At 41.0% G+C, this 15,905-nt stretch overlaps 1 protein-coding gene across 1 annotated transcript in view; it reads right to left on the reverse strand.

Annotated features, from left to right (window-relative positions):
• The window catches only part of TBC1D12 (TBC1 domain family, member 12), a 54,347-nt gene extending 48,440 nt beyond the window's left edge, over positions 1-5,907 (reverse strand). The window contains exon 1 of the mRNA XM_009888798.1: positions 5,816-5,907. Coding sequence (XP_009887100.1) covers positions 5,816-5,907 — 92 coding nt within the window. The remainder of the gene's footprint in view (positions 1-5,815) is intronic.
• Positions 5,908-15,905: the final 9,998 nt, after the last annotated feature.

The raw sequence follows: 15,905 nt of genomic DNA on the forward strand, positions 1-15,905 counted from the left end.
GGCCGCGGCGGGACGGGACGGGCAGGGCAGCACCCAGGCCTGCCTGGGGGTCTCGGTGGAGGAGACAGGACGTACGTGAGCATTTCAGGGGTAGGAAGGAGGGATAAGAGAGAGAGGATGGGATGAATCCTCTCCAGAGCAGTGATGGGATCTTGAAACTCAGGTTAACGCTGGGGAGGCGGATGGAGGATGTGTAGGAAGGCACCTGTGTTTCCTACTGCATCTCTTATAGGAAAAAAAAAAGCAAGCTATTACAGTTCTAGCTGCCTAGCGAGGAAACACGGCCCAAAGCCACAGGCAAAAGAAAAGGCAAAGGGGCTTCGAGTCCCCAGAGCAACACCAACGTAGGTCCCATACAGGGTAGTAGGCTGCTGCTCATTCTAGACAAGCACCAAAGGTAACACCTCAACCCAACAGGTTAACTTTTGTACTGCTACAGTAAATACTCACAGCTGGTAAAAAGGGAAGTACCATTCGCTTGGAAATCCTTGGCCAGAGAAGTCCTCCATTTGGTAACCCCACCTTCAAACATCCTCCAGCACGGTGGAGGTCCTTGCTTTTAAAGGCAAGCGAGTGGGGCACGCCCAGAGAGGGGCCTCACCCACCACATGGAAATGGGGAAAGAACAGTCATTCTCTTTTAATGGTTTGGTTTGGTTTTGTTTTCTTAAAAATTGTGGGCATTTTAGGAAGGTTTAAACTGGGAATCTTCATCGAAATAAAAAGTTGAAGCGTTTCATTGTGTTATGACTTCTTGTTAGGACTCTGCAATATAAAGCCTGCTGGGCTTTGCTTTAGTAAAGAAAAAGAAAAAAAAAAAGTTGTTTGTGATTTTTTTCCACCTTCTTGTCATCTGGTAACTGTACTTCTGAGGTCCGATGTGCAGCACTGGGTGTTTTACATGTAACCAGCAAGTCTGATCTCGCCCTTTGTGTCTTGAGTAGCTGGCAAATACTTGGGATCTCAGAGGCTGGAGAAGAAACATATCTGATTTGGGATTTTTTTTTTGGCCTTGCCTATCTTGATAGCAGGCACGCAGCTTCATCCTGCTACAGCTGTGCCACATAAAGGACCATTGGCCTCAGCTGCTTGCAAAAATGCCCAGTAAAGCTTGCCAGGATTACCTGTCCTTTGGATATGCCAGCTGAACTGCTTGTGGGAGCACTTTGTAGGCTACTTTGATCAAAGCAAACCATTAGCAAAGATGAACTAATTAAGCTTTTGGGTTAACTAAAGCTTTTTAATTAAACTTTTTGCTGTAGCTAAGATGGTGCATCTTCTGTTCTCTGCTGTGATCTGCATCATCTCAGACACGTGGGCTCTGATCACCGTGCCTGCCGAGTGAACAGCCATCCTCAGTGCTATAGGGGCTCTCTGTGCAAGGAGACTATGCAACTCATGGGCAGCATATGCTGTGGATCCTTTTTCAGACTACAGGTCTGCACAGGTGGCTCTTCCATCCACCTTGCATTTCTGTTGTATTTTAGTTAAATTGATACAGCAAGGAGAATATCCCAAAGAGTACTTGAGTAGTAATAATCATTAAAAAAAAGAGTCTTGGTATTGTTCTATCCATCTCAAATAGGTGACTTCATACACTGTAAGAAGGGATTAACAGTGATTTCACCTAACAGCTACATAGTCTTTGTTACCCTGGATGATGTGATATTGTTGTCCCAAATCTGGGTCCTTTACCTGGTGTGCAAGCCAATGACACACAGAGCAGGGGTATTTCCAGCTTATTCCATTAATACGCAGAAATGTGGTGCTCACCCCAAAATGGCAGCATACCTTAATTGCAAAAATTTCCACTTTTATACACTGATTATTACATATTCAAACAATTAATACATATTCATTGTTATTCTCTTTAATGATTGGTTGAGATTTCTTTGCTTCCTATGTAAATTAGTGCACAGACTCTCTCTTCTTCCATTGTTGTTTTTTGAGTAAGTGGTATCATATGGGTGGTCAATGAGTCAGTGGTCGCGATCTCCTCCTGCCAAAATTACCTTTTACCTACTTCTCTAATCTTGGCAGGTCAGGTGGTTTTCTTGGTTTGCTGACCAGACCTACAGTGCATCACTCTCTTGACAGGAAAATCCTACTTATCAACAAAGCTACATTGTCTAGTAGTTAGTTCCTTAATCAAATCTTAGATAAATCATGTCTAATTACTATTTCTCTATTTTAATATTAGGTAAAAAATTAAATAGAGTTGGGGCTGCATAGAGGACTTTTAGCAGCCACAGGTTTCCTTGGTTGCTTCAATTACATTTTACATTTTGGTTTTGTGTTTGTTTTTTTTTTTCTTCTAGTTAATATCAATTTTACTACGACAATATGAAGTGAATCATTGTGGAAACACAGCAGCGCTCTATGCCTTGCAAGTCAGGAAGGGGTGGATGCAGTGTGAATCCATAAAGTATAAATTATCCAGAAGCTCCTTCTGCACCAGGACAAAATAAGAGATATATCTGTCTTTACTAGTGAGGATTTTAGGTTTAAGGAAACACTCAGAAATCCGGAGAGGGTGTGTACTCATTTTCAACAAAGTGTTCACTGTTTACTCAGGATGCTGTATGGCAGTGTCACTCTTGAATAGACTCCTGTGATTTAATTAATGCAGAACCTGCAAAACAGTACCAGATATTAAACAAGCTAAGCAAAATGAAGACTGGCACTGAGATTGTAACACGAGGTTTGCTTATGGTGAACGTATTTCGGTCACTGCAGATGGGATAGTTGGTAATTATGCCAGGGATTCTAAAGGATAGCAGGTTGTTTTGCACAAAATAAAACCACATGGTTCACTGGATTTGCATTGATTTCCACTTCTAGGACTTGCTAGACAGGCAGATTAGTCTTATATATTAAAAAAAAAAACACACAAAACAACCCCAAAAAACCCCAACAGATTTCCAAATAGTATTTTGGATTTTAAATCACACCTATAGGATGAAGTTTAGAGCTGAATGAGGATTTTGAGACTCTCTATTGTACTTTCCAGAAATGCTCAGTCCTGAGGAATACCTCAATGGACTAAAGAATTAAAGATGTGATTAGCAGGGTTATGTATTATACATTTCGCACATAGCTGATAACGAAACAGCTTTGAGCTAAGTATCTGAAAGTCAAGGCAATAATTCACAGAAAAGTGCATGCTCCTCTGGGCAACTAGTTTCATATCAGAAGGTCGTTCTGATTTGGATGGGCAAGGATGAGCAGGTAATCTGGAGTCTGCAGAGGGTTTTCAGCAATCCACGGGGAAGAAGTGGGGGCTAAACAGCAGATAAGTGGTTATAAAATCCAGGAATTTTAAAAGCAGGGTTGCTGAAAGGACTAGGGGTGAAGAAAAATTTTGAGCTTTGCGAGAGTGCAGTCCCATGTCACAAATATTACAGAAGACCCGTGAAATCATCTGGTTCAGGAAATCAAAATCTCACATCATTTCACTGATTCACCCTAGGGCAACGCCCCCCAAACAATTGAATCATCGCAAGTGAGAGTTAGACTGTGGCTGGAGGTTGGGAGTGACTGACCAGAGTGGGAACCTCTCATCTTCACCTTGACATTGAAGAAACTACAACACAGAATTCTACCCTAACCACACCACACTGTAACTGTGCTGTTGCTGGTACTGTCAAAAATGGCATTATTTATACTATAGTTCTAATCTGGTAGTGAGGTCCTTAGTACCCAATGTTTTAGGGATAGTCACATGAGAAATAGCATAATTTATGAGTGAAAAGAAAATAGCTGCTTCATTGAATATTGTGATTAATTTATTAAGCCGTGATTTTGTATTGTCCTCAAACAGATTAGGGCAATTTGCATGTAAGAAGATTGTTTGTGCTCCTGTCTCTCTAAGGTGACCCCTACTAAGGAGGCAAGGTTACCAAATAAGATTCCGTGAAGAAAGAGTGAGTCACATTACATAAACGTGAAGTTGAATTCCTTTTCTTTTGGGAAAACTTTTCTGCAGTAACAAAGCCTCTAGCTCAGTTTATAAAATATCTCAGCTATGAAGAAGATACGCCAGGCATTTGGGATGGCAGAAAGAAGACAGTAGTATCTTTTCTACCTTAGAAGGCTGTCATTGTTCGTCATTGAAAGAGAGAGGAAGCAATCTTCACTGGATTCATTATTTTATGTTACAAGCAGCACATACAGCTTGTAGCTAATCAAGTCCTCACTGAGACGGCGTACAAATAATATGCATGCAGAGTTTGCTCCAAGGAGTTTACAATTAAAATATCACATAAGGAACAAAGGCTTTTCAGTATTCCTTATTTAAGGTTTGCACGAACTGCAACCCTGGCCTTGTTCCAGAGATTTATAGTGTGCTACGGTGACCCAGACTAGATGCCTGAGAGAGGCACCCTTCTTCATTGTTAAATACACTGGCAACAGGGAACTAGACCTGCCTGCATCCTTGACTGTGTTTGACAGCTGACCTTTCGATACCAGCCTTCACTAGGAATGGCCCCTGTCTATAACTGCACCCGGTCAAAGGCCTGAGTGCTTAGGAAATGTCACACATCGTGCATATAATTAGCACAATTCTAGGTCATTAGTTTCAGCTCTGGTTTCTGTTTTGATATGTGTTGCCCCATCCAGTTATGGATTTTAGTGATGCAAACCATTTTTCACTCCCAAGTTTAAAGCATAAGGAATATCCCGCAATAACATAAGCCAGGCAATTGTTTTCAAGGAGGCTGAGAATACAGGAAAAGGATATAATCTTGGAAATGTTTGTGACAAGTTATACTGTGAGCAGAGCTAAAAACACATGGTTGTGAACTCTGCATACTTTGGTGTGTGGTCCTTGTGCGAGTAGACTCACACAATGACACTGACAGCGCTGAGGAAATGGTAAGGCATTCATTCATGAACAAGGATCTGTTGCTGAAATGCAGAATGCAGTGATCTGATTTCCCCACCAAACTGACATCTCCATGGGGGCTCAGGTCTAGTGTGAAATTTTAAAAACTTCAGATGTTCAACACCTTGTGCAAAACTATCTAGTGGGTCAGTTCAAAGGCCTGTCAGGACTGACCTCTACCACAAAAAAAAAAAACAAAAACAAAACCCAACAAGCCAAAAAAAGGGCTATGACTACAATTCTCTTGACCATCATTTTAGCACAGTGAATTTAGATTGCAAAGCCTGCAAACTAATATTACCATAAACATTCTTAGTTTGCGATAACACTCTGTTTACCTAGACTGCTCACCAAATGCTCTAGAGTCTCTTCAAGAGCATGCCTTTGCCATAAGCCAGGAACTATCCTTCCTCTTCAGGGCCAGATACCTGAGATTGTTTGGACTAGCCTTAGCATTAATATATCCCAATGCAAATGCCAGCCAGCTGTGATATTGAATGAGACTTGAGAAAACTGATCTAAGAAAAGTAAGCACCTAAATCTTTTCTTATCATTAGCATTTTGCCATCAAGAAGATGTTGCAGCTTTGTATTTTGAATGCTTGCACACGAAACCTAATGAACCGTTAAATTTTAACATCAGAACGGCTACTAAAAGTACTAAGCCTGAAACTGTTAAAAATAATTTTCTTTATATAACAGGTCAGGTGGTGAGAAGCAAAGAGAATGTTCCTATTGACTCCAAAATCATGACACCTGTTTTGGCCACGGCTATCTACCACAGTAGGTATAGTACCCTAAGCTCCAGCCAGTCTTACTCTCTCCTACATTGATGTTTCTTCAAGGAAAAGAATAGCAAATGATTGGAGGAGACAGGTGATCTGTCTCTATGCCATTAAGTAATTTCCTACAGAGTGGTGAGATACACTTACTTTTCCTTTTGGCTGCTGTGCAGCGACTTCAGAGAACCCCAGTACTGAGGCCAAGCGACGAAGAGGCCAAGGCCCAGACTCGTTCTCCCCATTTCTAAGCATTTTTACAGGTCCCCTCTATAGGCAATGGAGACAGAACTTCTCTAAAGGGCAAGTTAGCTCACTTGAAATCGATCTCACAAGCCCATCTGCACTGCCTGCAGAAGGAGAGCAGAGGCAACACACGAGCAAGGGGCATTCTCCTGGGAAAGAGCGAGGGGGGGAGCTTTGGGGCTAGGTGCTATGGATGCAAAACATGTACAGGGATTCAAGGGGAAACGGAGCAAGTGCTTGGCTGAGAGATCCAGCAAGGTACGGTCAGTCAGAGCATGCCACTACTCAGAGAGGTTTCAGGGGCTCTCATCTATCATTCCAAAGTTGAGGCCACTGACATGGAGTTGCTTGTGCTCCCAGGGAGACTCAGACATTTTCCTAACAGTGGTAAGAGATCCCCAGCCTCTGCTTTAGAGGAAGGATACTGGGCTAAACAGACCCTTAGTCTAAAGGGAATGATTTTTCTTATGTTCTTATGTAAGTTCTCATCTCTAATTCCCGTCTGCAGCTCACAAATCAGACACTGTCTGCAGTTCTGGAATTTATGAACAAGGAAACTCTCGATTTATAATTTGCTCTCAAGTGCTGAGAAACAACACTACTCTGTAAGAAACAAAACAAAAAAACCCAACAAACTGTACAAAAAAATAAGCTAGTGCCCATCACAGGGTTCTCCTTTTCAAAAGAACAACATAGCAAGGACTCACATATTAGTTTACCTCTTGTGCTAACCAACGTTGATAACTGAAATACACATTTAATAGTTACACACATAACCAGTATGTGGCTGGTGGTTACCCAGTGCTGTTTCATTGCTTCTGTAATTAAAATATGGAATGGCTTCCTCAAATCAATATATAGGAAGAACTGTACCCTAGGGCTCCCAAAACCTCAGACATTTTTCCATTTGCAATATAGTTGTGCTCTTTGGCAGTTCACTCCAGCAGCTCTCATTTCTTTGGAAATGCTACTTTGGCAAGAACATCTTCGCACTCCACTAATAGCAGTTTACACTTTTAATACAAAGCCTTCCGGACAAGATCTCATTGCAGAGTATAACTAACAATTAATTAAGATGTTCAGAGCCATGATGTTTGGCAGACTCCTGCACATGGCAAACTTTTCCTGAGCACACTCCCAGTCGTGCTGCAGTCCTAGAATTAAATTACACTGCTTGTGGATCAAACGTGCCATATACCTGTATTAAGATAATTCAGCCTGCGGTGCTTTGCTTGTGTATGCTTATGCTTGCTGGGGTTCAAACAGTGCCAGCACCTCCCTGAGCACTACAGGGGGGTAAGCTACATTTGCCATTGCTCTCCTAGGGGCTAGAAGGCTTTCCAGGCTATTAACAGTCGCTGAAAGACTCTCCTTCCATGTAACCTCCATACTGCCCATTGCCAGACTGGTCCATGTAGATGACATGCCTACATAGAGACTTCTGTTACCTTCTGGATATCACCATCAAGATACTGAGAAGCTAAAGGCTGCTAATGTATCCTGATTTAAATGTCACCAGACCCACAGAGACAGAGAGTGAGTTACCTAGAAATCACCCTTACCTGAAACCAGGTTAAGATAAAACCAAATAGAAATATTTATTACAACATCCAAAACAGAAATGTAATCACACTGATTCTTAATAGAACAAAAGAGAGAAATGAAGAATAAAAAAATATTACCTGCTTTTGCTATGATCCAAAAGGATTTTTTAGATTTATTTTTTTTATTTTACTGTTTCTATCCAGCTAATTGATTAGACACTTACCTAATCCATAGGCTCTGTCCATCTGCCTGCCAGAAACCTCAGGTTGTTTTCAGAGAGACTGCAAGTTTTCTCTTTCTTTTTGATCAAATCCACCCCTTGGGATGCACCAAAGGAGTAGATGCAAGCTGGCAGAGAGCAGGCACAGACAAAGCAGAAGAAAAGAACAGATGAGGGTAAACAGACACCACCAGATCTCACAGTCCTCAGCCTGGGATCCTCACTCACTCAGGCAGTAACCCTCTGTTGTTAGTGGAGGCATGTTTTGGGGATGAAAGGGGAGTTGCTGTAATGCAGCAGAGATCGGAGCCCTTTTCTCCCTTCCCTAGGAATATTTTGGCCAGTTAGCCTCCATCTGAGTTGTCTGGGGTTTTGGTTTGGTTTTCTAGGACCAACAACAGCTCTTCCTTTATTTATTTCATCCACTAATTGGACCCATTTTGAGTTACTTATATTTAGCCTCAACCCTTTCCTGTTTCCAGGCAGGATATCAATGAGGTCCTTAGCCTACAACGGTAAATATTTTTGTGGGAACTCATTCAGCTGCGTGGACTCTACGTTGCACTTTTCCTACCAATATTTATTGTCCCATGCACTGAGAGTGTTTTATAAGTTTTTTGTTTACTTTTCTAAAGTTATTATGTAGTTGATAAAGATTTGTTAGTCCTTCCCCATGGTGATTACAACCTTATCACAAATTCTTGTCTCAGTCTTGTGCTCTGTTTGCGTGCTGTGTCACTGATACTAACAAAATCACTTCTATGACTGATAAAATATAAGCAGAAAAAAAAAAAAAAGGTTTCTTGGAATTCTTCCTTTTAATTTTTGCCAGGTCATATTGGATATGTATTCTTTAAAAAAAAAAAGTGTTTTGATGCACACTGGGGGCAATGACAACAGGACTCAGTCTTTGCATTTTCCAAAGACATTCTCTTTGCTTCATAAGATAAGTTCATATTAACTTTTTAGGAATAATCTACTTGATCTGATTTTATGCTGCCCTGAGCCTACAGGTACTATGGGTGTAAAATGTTTGCTGAGGCTGAGCATCAGGTCCTGAGCACTCTGGAATTCTGTCCACTAAGTTTAGTGGCAAAAGAAGTCCACCAAGAAAAACAGATGAAATGTGAAATAGTCTTTCCTCCTGAATTCAATGAGAACTGAGTTGGGCTTAGGGCTGACTACTTGCCCATGAAATCTTTTAACTGAATTTTATTTTAAACTATTTTCTTGAGAGACGACCAGCATAGAAACTTTCAAACTTTTCACAGGAAGTTGAAGAAATTGTCACAGGGTGTATAAGAGCAAATGGTAGAAAGAGGAACAATTTTTCAGTAACAACGTTGGTGTGAACAGACCTTCCTCTGCCCCAGCTCCTGGTCATGCATTTACCTTCCTAATCCTGTGTGCCATCTCAGCTGTTTGTGTGGCAATGCAATGAATCAGGCTGAGAAAGTGATACGGCTGAAAAATAACTTTTTTTTTTTTTTTTTTGCCATGCTACTTTACAGCCTTAGCAGTTCTGTTGGTTTCACAGCACACGAAGCCAGGTGATGCAGACACATGAACAAATAGCTGGAAGCAGGAGCTGCCTACCTCAGTTTACAACATGCTGCTTGTGAATGCTGAACCAGGTCCTAAATAGTAGCACACAAGAGTTTATCCTTAAAAGAACAGGTCTCCCTTACCTTAGGCAAACAGAATAACAGGGAGTGGTTGGAAAGGGTAAGGTTCAATTTGCTGCTCTGTGTTTAAGCTGCTCTGAACTGGCGGATAGTCCCCTGGGAAATGCTGCAGCCAGGCACAGCCGGTACGACTGGGGCTAACCACGGGCAGTGCAAAAGAGGAGAAACTTCTGAAGTGTATTATTTATTAAGCCCATTTGTTAGGTGTATTTACTAAGAAATGTTTGCCTATTTGTAAAAACCAACATGTAACATTTGGCATCATGGATGGAAAGGAATGAGGAAAATGAGAAAAAAAACCCCAGAGGTGTATATTTACTATGCAGAAATATCACCTTCTAGTTATGCATTCTAGTTGCATCCTACACATATCCTGAGCTATTTTCCAGACAACCCTGAAAGCTGGTGTTGCTGAGTCATTCTATACAGTTTTTATGCAATGCTTATCACTGTGATGTCCCAATCCAGCAGCGCATTAAGTAATGGCAATAAGTACAGCCATTAGATAATGGCGATGTCTGAGTTGTGGGACACTGGAACACTTCTCATTTCTCAGTTCCACAGGTATAACTCATTTTATCCTGACCCGATGTTAAGAGCTAATCATACATCATGCCTCCACTTCTCCATGCAGCAGTTTCCATAGATGGAAAGCCAAGAAAAGACTGAAAGGGACCTGATCCCCAATCTAAATTGTTGGGGTGTCTCATGGCAAGTACCTGTCATGCAATCGAGATATAGCCAGTACAACTAATATTTGTCATGTTCTACAACAGGGAAAGAAGCACATACTATTGACAAGGACTTTTCTTTATTTGTTTTGTATTTGAACACAAATTTACTCAACTTGAGCTAGAGAAGAAGCGTGGAGCACTAGGTGGCAAGGTGTGTGAGGTCCTGGAACTTTTGGGGCAAAGACTGCAATCAAGTGACTCCTGCAGGGCGGATTTTTGTCTGACCAGAGACAGTTCCCAAGCAGTTATTAACCAACACCTTTACTGTGAACATTTTATGTGGCCTTTACCAGCATGGAATCTGGGAAAGCCTTGAAGATAAAGAACAAGAACTTGAATCTGAATCAATTTTCAAAGTCGTCACTGTAGGCTGTGGAGACCTTATCTATTATGCCCACATAAGTGTCCTTGAACATCAATGCCCAGTTACTTTAAATGCTGCACTCCAGCCATGACCTTGCAGTAAGTGGGTAAAACAGACTTACCATTGCTTGCCAGTATGGGCTAATAACCTAGCTTAGTACTAGAAAGTTTGTGCTGCCAAATGAATGTTTGAGAGGAATCCAAAGATTGTTCTAAAATACAGGTTGGAGAGATTGTAGGGATGTGGGATCTTCAAAGAAAGACGAATGAATATAGGTTGTGAAGCCTTCAAAAGACCTTTATCTGCCTCCTGGCATCATTTCTGCCTTGCTTACATTCCGTGTATCTAATTGTTGTTATTCCTTAAACCCAGCTTACCCAAGTACCAAGCCTGGTGGCAGTGGTGTGGTCATCTTTTCAGGACAGAAACCACTGCACATCATCTCTGTGTTGTCTGACCATGTACTCCAACCAGTTCCCATAGTGGCTGCCTGCAGGCTTTTAACAAGATGAGAGATGGAAATGGTCCTTGTGAAACGCTAAAATTCAGTGGCTGTCATGTGTCACATCTGCTGGGTGCAAGAAAGCTGTCCAGCCTGCTGACAGACTGTTTCACTAAATCTCTAAAATAAGCAAACACAAAACAAAACAAAAAGCAATGCTGTGGCTGTCAGAAATCCATTAAAGTAAAAACATTTCAAGTAGAGATTAAATTGCACTTCTTAATGCTGAATGCTGAGCACTGTCCCGTATGGACAGAAAATCCATTTGCAGTCTGCCCTTTGAAAATATCCCACATCTTCTCTCAGGAAACTATTTACACATTGTGGGGACATGGGCAAAAAAGCAAGCAAAACTCACACTGATTTTCTGAATAATTAAAATTTGCATATTCAGAAGGAAACCAAAGAGATACATTCCCAACTTAGCAGAGAGCTTTTTCTCAGAAGTGGAGCACAAATTATTAATTTCTATAGGAATCTGAATAGGATTTGGCAATAGTTCTGTCACATCAGTTAGTAAGAGTGGATTTCAAAAATGTTTCATTCTGCAAAGTGCTGTGTGTGCCCTCTATTGGAAACATATGATGGATTGCATTTTCAAACCTTAATTATAAAGCTTGTTTTATAAATGCAATGGCAGTCAATGAAGCATTTGTATCCTAAAGTATACAGAGGTAGCATGTTGAAACAGTCAACACTTTATTATATACCGGTCTTCACGTTATTATTATCTTGATTACTTTAATCTAGATTAAACACTGGTTAAAATGAGGTAGGTACTGATTACTAGAGCAATGTAATGTATTTTGCATTCCTGTTTAAAAAGCAAAATCAAAAAGCTCTTTGCCCTGTCTCTCTGGAAAAAGGCAGCCGCTGTCACAGAATACCTCAGCAGCTGCACACGTTGCTTTGTTCAAGAGCGAAAGTGCTGGCTCTTGTGCCGTGCAACTCAAACATACAGCTCATGTGCACGAAGACAAAGATTGCATTAAAACCGTCTTTCTGCATCCTAAATTATGGGCTGTGTCAGGAGCCAGCTCAACCCTGACAGTACCGCCGTCAGCCCTGTATGCGGCTTTGCCTCACAGTGCAGGCGGCCGGTGAGTGGTGCCCAGTGTCAGAACAGCGAGGAGCGCTCGCCCAGGGCTGCCTGGGCATTAATGCTTCTGGTTTTACCTTCTGGATTTTGGACTGTACCTAAATGTCACACTGGGCATTTCATCCCTGCCCGAGCTGGGAAGGGTACCCGCTCAAAGGTATTTGCCTTTGAAGGTGCTGAGTGAAAAATACGGGTGTTCGGTCAGCGGCACCCTCCCAGGAAGGTCCAAGGCAGCGAGCCAAGGGTGATTAATTGCCGGCCCTGTTCTTGGATCTGAGCTTCTTTGGTGGAAGCAGCTCACTAGAACTGTGCTGGGGAGGGACGAGCAGAGGGAGCTGATAAAAGCTGGGCCACTGAGAACACCAAGCATAAAAAAACAGGAGACTCACTTACGCTAGTTCTGAAGAATATTGGAAAAACTAGTATCCTGATAAAAGAAAACAATATGATTAGCTTATCAGTGTGATATCAACACAGAAATTGCCTGGAGAACGGGCTGAATTACCAAAGCTGATCAGAAAAGAGCCATCACCAAAGGTGACCTATGGAAAACATGCAACACAGGATGCTCAGAAGACGGATGTTGCCTTTAAACTACGCCTTACCCAGCAGATTAAAATAAAGGACAAAGAAGTCTAGAAATGTTAAATTTCTTTATGTGTATTTGTCGCTAACAGAAAAGATTAAATAGAAATTGAAGTGAGGTAGCTCAGGTTAAATGCACAGTTATGAAATGTTGCTTTGCAAAGCAAATCCTTTCTAATTAATTATTCTCTCTCATGCTGTTCGCATTAAAGTTGCAATTCAAATGATGGTTGATTGGACCTCCTACACTGCTTCAGTCTTCACATATTTATTTTTGTAGTTTTAAAAAGAATTTTTAAATCTACCTTTTATTTTAAAAAAACCCTAACAGTTTATCACTTAAATATACCTTGTACTCTTGTTATTTACAGTATCTATTATTTAAAGTTGAGTCATATGCTAATCACATTAATTACATTTGAAATAGTAGACTTCCATAAAATGACAAAACTAATAAAAATACTCAAATAAGAGAGTAGTGAAGGAGGCAGAATCTTTTCCTTAGTGCTAGCTATTGCTTAAGGAAACCACAGAGACGTTCAAACAGATGTGTACCTCTGAATACTGAGAAAGCAATTTGGCAAAACCCCAATGTGGCAAAATGATGAATGCCCAGCGGTAGCTAAGCAAAAGTGCAGTCCTTTTCAATTCTAGGGTCTGGCTCCAAAACTAACTACTGAAAACAGCCTCAGGAATAGTAACCTACAGCAGACAGAGGATAAGAAAGGGATTAGAAGGGTCAGTATGGTCCTAAATGGATCTGTGCATTTCCTGTATCACCAAAGGTTAAAGGGGATAATCAAAGAAGATTTAGGCAGTAACAAGAAGGACAATGTTGTCTTCTCTGCTTCAGATCTAAGCTGGAGAACATGATGGGAAGACAGCTACCCTTGAACTAATCTTTTCTAGTAGAGAAAATAAAGTGCTCTTTCAGACTGGAGTAGCTGTAAGATAAATTAGAGCAATCCTACCATTTTAAAATCGTAAGAGTCATCACATCCAGGTGGCATACCCAAGAACTCTGAAAGCACTTACAGATGAAGTGGTTAGGCTGTTAGCAAAAATATGCAGCTTTTCTGTGAGACCTGGAGGGTCAAAATAGTGCACCTGTATTTAAATTATAGCTCTACAGTGCTGTCTCCAGGCATTCCCAATGAGGGATTTACTCGTGACATTGGATCGAAAAGGATAGCTCAGTAGACTCTCAACCAAATGCCTCAGTATCTGCTAGAAGCCAGTATCAGGCCCCTAACTGATGCCCACAATCTCTACACTCTAAAACTCTAAAAATAGCCAACTTTTAGGTCTAGATATTCTCGTGTATGCTTCCTACATATGTCCTGACCCAGCCGCAATGAGAGACTCTGGTGTGTGCTAACGCTGTCGCTCCCCGGGCACGCTGGCATCCACGGGAAGGAAACTCGGGTGCACCAGCAGGAAGGAGCCAGGACCTGCTCTAATGAAGTTCCTGGTCTGGATGAGGATGTTGGAGCATGCCAACAGCTACAGCTCAATTTAGGCAAAGCCTGAACGATCCAGTTAGCAGAAGAGCATAAACCCACTCTGTTTAGATTACATAAACCAGATAATGCAGAGACCCTGCCTTCAGTCAATTTGTCAACCACGCTACAATAAAGCGCCTTATTGATTATGGTAGGAAAGGATCTGATGGGCAAAGTTTCTGCAAAGAGACATCATCTCTTGCTGAGCTGATATAAAATACTGTCTTGATTTTGTCAAAATAGCAACAAGGGAGAATAGATGGCAATTATTCTTTGACATTTAAAATTCCTTAAACATTATCCTCCATGGAAGATTGCTAAAAAAAATTAAGAAACTTCCCTTTCTCTCTCAAGGAAATCTGTTTAGCTGCTTAGTGGTCCTAACACGCATCTTCACTGTTGAGTACCCGTTGTTCTGTGATAACAGCAAGTGTTGCGGAAAAGCCATTTACCTGTAGTTATTGTTCTCCTAGCACCTTGACATGGGACACCCCAATTGTGAGTAGGGACTGTCTTCCAAATGAGATCATATGAAAGCATCCCAGCATCCCCACAGACTGGTATTCATAAGTTATCATACAGCAATGCTTGGAAGGCCTTTCCGAAAAGTGAATTCTACATCTCTGACCTTTCTATCTGGGAGAGAAGCCAGGCATTTTTCCCAGAAAAGTAATTTAGTTAGGTATTACATCACTTCTAGTCTTCCTTACTTAGCTTTAAAGGTATTCCAAACTCAAGAGCTGATTTACTAAACACCTCATAGTGAAATCACGTGAAGAACTATATTAACTTTAAATGATGTGAAGAGCTACAGTGGACTCTGTATTGGACATCACAAATTCAAATGATTTCTGTTATGCCTGAATAGACTAAACATGCTTTTGATACTTAGCTGTTGATTTAGTTATTCTTTCTTTAACTTGTCTAGACAGTTTCTGAAACAATGAATTATTCAGTGACTTCCAATCCCATCATACAGCTAATCCATATCTCTGTAATAAAAAGGTCATTTATTTTCAACAGTAAATGCTGTATTCATTATAGAAGCAGATCAGGAGTCTCAGTATATGATCAAGTTCACAAAACTCACATGGCATTGAAAGCATGAATATAATATATACAGCCAAGATGATAAGTGTACACACACATATATGTACAAAATTGCATAGATTCTTTAGCTGTACAGAGATGGATTACACGCACACACATATATGTACAAAATTGAATAGATTCTTTAGCTGTACAGAGATGGATAGATGGATAGACAGATAATCATGTTGGTTTCAGATGTAATTTTATTGCCTTCAATGACATTATCTTCCAAGACATTTAAAATCAGTCCCCAAAAGTAGCTGTAAAGGTAATCACAACCCCAGTTTAGTCTAATTCACATGCTAGCAGTATTTTTTCAGACTGCAACGCAGACAACTTATTCAGAGCATCATTTTACCAGTACCTCGACACATCTTTACACAGTGTCATCACACTCCATGGAATGATACTTCTTCATGAAGTTGGTTATAATAATGCTCCCCCATTTGGACAAGAACTCAAAATTAAAGAACTATTTCATTAACCACTGTTGGTATTACATTCTTTTGACAAAGCAGTAGCGATTGGCACTGGATAAATGTGGCTGAAATGTACAGTCACTGTGGTTATGAGAGCAGGTGAGGTCAGTGAGATTTGGCATCAGTCTGCACGCAGGTTGCGGGCACAGTGTGGACCCTGTCAGCAGGTTACTGCTGGAGGCTCATTCTC

This window comes from Charadrius vociferus, unplaced genomic scaffold, assembly GCF_000708025.1.
Source record: "Charadrius vociferus isolate BGI_N301 unplaced genomic scaffold, ASM70802v2 scaffold436, whole genome shotgun sequence".
Taxonomy (NCBI): domain Eukaryota; kingdom Metazoa; phylum Chordata; class Aves; order Charadriiformes; family Charadriidae; genus Charadrius; species Charadrius vociferus.